The sequence below is a fragment of the Chiloscyllium plagiosum genome, chromosome 31 (genome assembly GCF_004010195.1).
Source record: "Chiloscyllium plagiosum isolate BGI_BamShark_2017 chromosome 31, ASM401019v2, whole genome shotgun sequence".
In the NCBI taxonomy this organism is placed as follows: domain Eukaryota; kingdom Metazoa; phylum Chordata; class Chondrichthyes; order Orectolobiformes; family Hemiscylliidae; genus Chiloscyllium; species Chiloscyllium plagiosum.
In genome coordinates this window covers 1624509-1631997 of record NC_057740.1, presented here as the reverse complement: position 1 = coordinate 1631997, position 7489 = coordinate 1624509, and the positions used below count along the sequence as shown (strand labels likewise).

The window sequence follows — 7489 nt, the reverse complement described above, 5'->3', positions numbered from 1 at the left end:
GAAAGACAACGGAACGAGGACATGCCGCAACCCAAAGGACTAGCCACACTACCATACATCAAGAGCATTTCTGAACTGACAGCCAGACTACTGCGACCACTAGGACTTATAACAGCACACAAACCAACAGCCACTCTCAGACAACAACTCACCAGAACGAAGGACCCGATACCCAGCATGAGCAAAACCAATGTAGTGTACAAAATCCCATGCAAGGACTGCACAAAACGCTACATAGGACAAACAGGAAGACAGCTAACGATCCGCGTCCATGAACACAACTAGCCACGAAACGACACGACCAGCTATCCTTAGTAGCCACACACACAGATGACAAGCAACATGAGTTCGACTGGGACAACACTGCTTTATAGGACAAGCCAAACAGAGAACAGCCAGGGAATTCCTAGAGGCATGGCACTCATCCACAGATTCTATCAACAAACACATCGACCGGGACCCAATATACCGGCCACTGCAGCGGACAGCTGGAACTGACAACCGGAAGCGGCAGATTCAAACCACTATAAATGCCAGAAGAAACAACACAGAAGTGCTTCACAGGAGGCTCCCAAGCACTGAGGATGTCACCTAGACAGGGGACGAAACGTCTGCAACACAAATTCCCAGCTCGGTGAACAGAAACACAACGAGCACTCGAGCTACAAATCTTCTCACAAACTTTGAATATATCACTAACGCTGCTTATTTTTACCTTTGTAACATTGCTCAAGTTCACTTCTGTTCTGCTGAAACCACTGCTGCTCATTAATGCCTTCCTTATTTCTCCATGGCCTCCCTAAGTCCACCCTTTATAAATGTGCAACATCCAAAACTCTGCTGCACTTGCACCAAATTCCATTCATCCTTCATTCCCATGCTCGACAGCTTAAAATGCCCAATTTTAAAATTCTCAATCCCTCCATTGCCTCACCGTTCCCTATTCCTGCAATCTCCAGCAAGTTTGTGGAGGTATTTGATCTCCTTTATTTCTGGTCTCTTGAGCATATGCATACATGCAACTGCCAAAACTTTCAGCTCTAGAATCCTTCCCTAAGGTTCTCCCTCAATCTTTCCTCCAGGAAACAATGAGTAACAATAAACAGATTATCTTCCAAGTGACAGGCAATGATTAGTGGTGTACTGCAGGGATCAGTGCTTGGACCCAGCTATTCACAGTATATATTCATGGTTTAGATGAGGGATAAAAATGTGCAGACAACACAAAGCTGGGTGGGAGAGTGAGCTGTGACAAAGATGCAGAAATCCCTTCAGTGTGATTTGGACAAGTTGAGTGAGTGGGCAAATGAAGCATAATGTGCCTAAATGTGAGGCAATCCACTTTGGTAGCAAAAACACAGATTGTGATTATCAAAATGGAAACAAATTGGGAAATTGGGAAAGGGGTAGATACGATGAGAGCTGGGTGACCTCATAGAACCTTTGCTGAAGGTAAACATGCAGGAGCAGCAGGTGGTGAAGAAGGCAAATGGCAAATGGTACTTTTCCTTCATAGTGAGAGGATTCGAATATAGGAGCAGGGATGCCATGCTGCAATTGTACATGGCCTTGGTGAGACCACACCTGGCGAATTGTGTGCAGTTTTGAGTTTCTTATCTGAGACATAATGCTCTGGCAATGGAGGGAGTCAAGAAGGTTTACCAGACCAATTCCTGGGATGGCAGGATTAACGTACAGTGAGAAACGGAATCAGTTAGCATTATATTAACTGGAGTTTAGTTGAAATAAGAGGGGAATCTCACAGAAACTTATAAAAAATTCTAACAGGGCTAGACAAGATAAATGCAGGATGGATGTTCTTGATAAGCAGGGAGTCCAGAACCAAGGTTCACAGTCTTGAGTGGTGAGCTTGCCACAGAAAGCAAATGAGGCCAAAAAATTGAATGTTTTCAAGGAGTTGGATATTTTCTTACGGATAAAGGAATCAAATGATATGTAGAGAAAGTGGGAATAGGGTACTGAGTTGGATGATCAGTCATAAACATATTGAATGGTGGAATAGGCTTGAATGGCTGAATGACCCATTTCTGCTCCTAGTTTCTATGTTTTTAAAACACTCCTCAAACACTACCTCTTTGACCTAGCTTTTTGATGACCTGCCCTAATATTACCTTCAGGTGTTAAATGTCATATCTTATGTCATAGTGCCCTGGTGAAGCATCCTGGGTTTTTATTACATTAAAGACACAATATAACTATTATCAGTTGCAATCTGATCTGTCTGGTTTACTTGTCACCTGTGGCTAAGCGTATAGCTCCCTTTTATCTGAGACAGAAGGTTTAAGTGGGTTTAAGAGTAACTTCAGAGAATTAAGTACATAATCCAGGATGACACTCAGTGTAGTGCTGAGGAAGTGTTGAAACATAAACACAAAACACAGTGAATGCTCAGCAAGTTCAGCAGAATCTCAGGAGACAGAACCAGAGTTAATGTTTCAGTATGATGACCTTTCATTCAACACCAGAATAGCAGATGATCTAGTTGTCATTGTGAAGCAGTTTGCAGGAGCTTACTGTGCACATATTGGCAGCCATGTTTCCCAGAACCTTTTTAAAAATTGGTTATAATGTGTTTTGTGATGTTTTGACATTGTGACAAACAAGTTATTTTCTTTCTGCTTTAGAATGAAGGATGCATCTGAGCCCTTCATAGCACAGATTCCCAACGCAGACATTAATGTATCTGTTGTGGAAAGGCTGTCAGGATGGGTCCAGCAGCAGTATATAACAGCGCCCCAACCAGCCCTGGGCAGGAACTTCCTGGTCAGTATGTGTAAGTATCTATAGACACAGCGACACACTTTGATAAAGAGGCCAGTGATGCTTCCACCTTCCTCAGGAATTAATGAAAAATTGATGGGGATTGGGGAGGATGTGGATGGTGGTTAGGGCTTTATTCAACAGAGATTTAAGAGGTTCATGATCCAGAACGGATCCCTAGATATGTACAGAGTATTTAATGAAATATGTGGGGATCAAGGAGCAGATTATGCTGATTGGACGAAGACCAAATGGCTATTGTGTAAAACTTACCTTGTCATAGTCAAATGACACAGCTTTCTCGGCCAATTATTGCTCAAGCCAGGGGTCCAAAGCAATATTTAATTTCCCACTCATTGGATGGAATTCCAACAATATTAACTGCTTAATACTCACTCCTGTGATTAAAGTATGCCAGGGTTTCAGTCTTTTGTGCCAGTTCCTGTATTAAGGATTGTATGGTTTCCACGGTATTATGGGTGTGTCACTCCAACATGGTCCAATGGAAGTTCTAAAAGACCTTAAACAAACAAATACAGCAGCTGCAGCATAACCCACCACTTACAGCAGAAGAACGAAGAGTTGAGAGAAGAACAAGAATTTTCAGGGGAAACATTGAAAAAATAGTTTATTCCAAATGATTACAGAAATCAGAAATTGAAAGAGAAATTGGGAATTTATAAGTTTAAAATATTAAGAGGGAATATTGAAAAAAACCCAGCAGTTACTAAAAACTGATACCTGATAGAAATCCCACTCAAAGAAACTTCTTGCCCAAATGTAGATAGCAAAGTAGGAATTCTATGATGCCAGGATAAGGAAGGTTTCATTATCATGGGATGTTGGCATTAGTCACAAAGCCAGTACTTATTGTTGATCACTAATTGTCTTTGAGCTGCATTATTGAACTGTTGTCATCTATGTCATGATTTGGAGATGCCAGTGTTAGACTGGGGTGTACAAAGTTAAAAATCACCCAACACCAGGTTATAGTCCCAACAGGTATATTTGGAAGCACTAGCTTTCGGAGCGCTGTTCCTTCATCACCTGAAATCTAGTGCTTCCAAATAAACCTGTTGGACTATAACTTGGTGTTGGGTGATTTTTAACTTTCTACTCTGTGATGATGTTATTTAAGTCCTGTGAGGCAGTAAGTTCCAGGATTTTGACCCTTGCACGAAGAATCAGTGACATAGTCTTAGTCAAGATGATGTGGAGTGGAGAATTTGAAGGTAGTAGCATTCCCATGTTCTACTGCTCACGTTTTTCGTAAAGCTAAAAACTGTACTTGGAAGTTGTTGTAGGACAACTTGTAGTGTTCCACATTGATGAAACTGTTATATTTGTGCAGGAAATAAATGTTTAAACTGGTAAATGAGGTGCCAGTCAAGTGGACTGCTTTGTCTTAGTTGATGTTGGATACTCTTGGGTATTGTTGGAACTTCACTCATCCAGGCAAGTAATGTGCATTCCATCACTCTCCTTACTTATGCCTTGTAAATTGTGAAAAGGCTTTGGAAGTCAGGAGGTGAATTGCTCACTGCATAACTCCTAGTCTCCATTCTTGTAGTCACAGTAATTATGACTGGTTCAGTTCAGTTTTTGGCCAGTGGTAACTCCTGGGATTAAAGCAGAAAATGTTCAAGAAACTCAGTAAGCTGCAGTGTCTTGGATAGTGACCAGCTTGAGTTTTGTTGGAAATGTCAGGAGGAGCTGATTAGGTACGGGAGATTTTCATAGCACTTGCAATGACATGCATATTGTTTTCCAGTTATCCTGAATAGTGCCAAAGTCTTCTAGGAGAAAATGAGGACTGCAGATGCTGGAGATCAGAGCTGAAAATTAGATTAGATTAGATTACTTACAGTGTGGAAACAGGCCCTTCGGCCCAACAAGTCCACACGCCCCGCTGAAGCGCAACCCACCCATACCCCTACATTTACCCCTTACCTAACACTACGGGCAATTTAGCATGGCCAATTCACCTGACCTGCACATCTTTGGATTGTGGGAGGAAACCGGAGCATCCGGAGGAAACCCACGCAGACACGGGGAGAATGTGCAAACTCCACACAGTCAGTCGCCTGAGTCGGGAATTGAACCCGGGTCTCTAGCGCTGTAAGGCAGCAGTGCTAACCACTGTTCCACCGTGCCGCTGGAAAAATGTGTTGCTGGAAAAGCGCAGCAGGTCAGGCAGCATCCAAGGAACAGGAGAATCGACGTTTCGGGCATGAGCACTTCTTCAGGAAAGTCTTGTTTCATATGAGCATAGACTGTTTTATTATGAGAAATTGTGAATGGAATTGAATACTGCACAACTAATTATCAGCGAAAATCCAAATGTTTGACCTTCTGAAGGAAAGGTAATTAATGCCAATTTCCAGTTTGATGGGGTAAGACTTGCAGAGCCTTGTTATGGATTTCGTGGGGTTGTTTACTACTTCTACTATTTAGTCCTGTAGCTTTATCAGGTTGGCAGGTCATTTTTAGTTACGAACAATGCAGATCTCGATGTGTCTATTCCTCATTGAGCAGAAAGTGTGGACTGCAGATGCTGGAGATCAGAGTCGAGAGTGTGGTGCTGGAAAAGCACAGCAGGTTAGGCAGCATCCGAGGAGCAGGGGAATCGACGTATCAGGCATAAGCCCTTCAACAATTCCTGATGAAGGGCTTATACTCAAAACACGGATCCTCCTGCTCCTCAGATGCTGCGTGACCTGCTGTGTTTTTCCAGCACCACACTCTCGACTCTATTCCTTATTGAACCAGAGTTAATCTTGTTTCTTAATGATAATATTGGAGTAAGGGATTATGCGAGTACAAATCGTGGTGATGGAAGAAAATTTTATTGTTGTTGTTGCCCCAAAACATCTCCCCGATGCCTAGTTTGGACATATTATATCAGATTACAGTATACACACTGGCATTGAATGACCTCTTCCTTTGTCAATGTAATATTTCTAATCAGCATTTGTGCTAATAACGCTAAGATTTTTCAGACAGTTCACTTTCCCAGGACTGACTGGCTGGGATTGATTCAAGCTACTCCTTTCATTTATAGATGGACAGACACCAACTCTAGATCCTCACACAGCATTTCCTCACCTCATTCTGTCAGACAGTAACCGATCTGTATCAGGATCAAAACGCCAGCAACCTTACTCTGATAGCCCAAAAAGGTTTAACTATTGGTGGCAGATTCTATGTACCGAGAGATTGAGCTATGGTCGCTGCTACTGGGAAGTGGAGATCGGAGGAGATCGCCGTCGGTGGGACGTTGGAATGTGTTATGAGAGCTTGAGTCGGAAAGGCAAAGGGAAAGAATGCTCACTGGGACAGAACAAAGAGTCATGGTGTCTATACTCAGAGCCAGGGAGCCTTGCAGCCTTGCACGATAACAATGCCACTAAACTAACTGCTCAAATGCCCACAAGAGTGGGAGTCTATGTGGACTTTGAGGCTGGAATAATCTCATTTTACAGTGTGTCTGACAGGAAACTAACACAGCTACACAACTTCCGGGAGCAAACATTTACTAAGCCCCTCTATCCAGCTCTGGGGGTGGCTGATTTCACAACATCCCTGGCATTGTGCAGTTTAAAGTAATGCATTATCACTGTTGATATTGAAAAGAAAGTGATCAGATCAAAAATTGCAAATCTGCCCTTTAACAGTACTTTTCCTACAATGCAAACACTTACAGTGGTGCTATGTGATGATTTAATTGGTACTGTGCAATCATTCCCCAGCACTAGCTCAAACGCCTGGCTATGGTTCTGTACGATTATAGTCTGGTAAGGCTTAATAATTCCTCTGGCAAACTGTCATGCCTGACATGAAAGGAATCAATTCAAGAGAAACCAGTGCATGGTACCAGTGGTAGCCATGTGTCTTTGGCAGCACTCTAGCCTCTGCATCAAAAAAACGTAGGTTCGGGTCTCATTCCAGTGACTTGAGCACAACATTTAGATTGTCAGATTGCAATACTGAGGAAAATCCTGTCTTTTGCATAAGCTGTCAAAGTAAAAAGCTGCCTGCCCTCTCACGTGTCAAGAAGAGTTGGACCATTCTCCCTGGTATCCTGGCCAATGTAATAATCACATTGCTAATTCTAGGAATTTGCTTCTTTTTGAAGTTTTTTTTTCCCAGTGCTGTCTTTTACACCTTAACTTGAAGGTTTATAATATCCCTTCTGTCCCAATTAGTGTTTTAAAAATTCTCCACAGCGGCCACTACCAGCCTCCAAGTCCTGCTGAAATAGGATCTTGCAGTTGTGGGTGGGGTCAGTGAGGTAGTCAAGACAGTAGTCATCCACCGGTAATTGGGCTGATAGTGTGGTTTATATTCTTCAGCCTTTTCAAACTTCATCTTCCATTTACCCATACACTGGAACAGCATGGTCCCAAAGCAGACTCACAGACAAGTCTATCTCTTCCTCACCCAGCCAGCCAGCCAGCACATTCACTTTCCAATTGGTCACTGGTAACATTTAGTTGGAGAATCCTAGATTATTATTACCTTGCTTAGTTTACACTTACTAAGTCCAGGTTTAGTCACTCATTGCTGCGAATTGACTAGATTGGACTAGCTGCTCCACAGTACTGTGTTGGGAGGGAAAGCAGCTGATGTGACTACTAACACAGAATCCCTACAGCATGGAAACAGGCCATTTGGCCCAACAAGTCCACCCAGATCCATTCTGCTACCC

The 7489-nt window shown here is 42.7% G+C and overlaps 1 protein-coding gene across 1 annotated transcript in view; it reads left to right on the top strand.

Annotated features, from left to right (window-relative positions):
- LOC122565075 (E3 ubiquitin/ISG15 ligase TRIM25-like) overlaps positions 1-7489 on the top strand; it is a 30459-nt gene extending 22970 nt beyond the window's left edge. Inside the window, exons 5-6 of the mRNA XM_043720708.1 lie at positions 2646-2794; positions 5843-7489. Of these exons, the coding sequence (XP_043576643.1) occupies positions 2646-2794; positions 5843-6387 (694 nt within the window). The 3' untranslated portion in view covers positions 6388-7489. The remainder of the gene's footprint in view (positions 1-2645; positions 2795-5842) is intronic.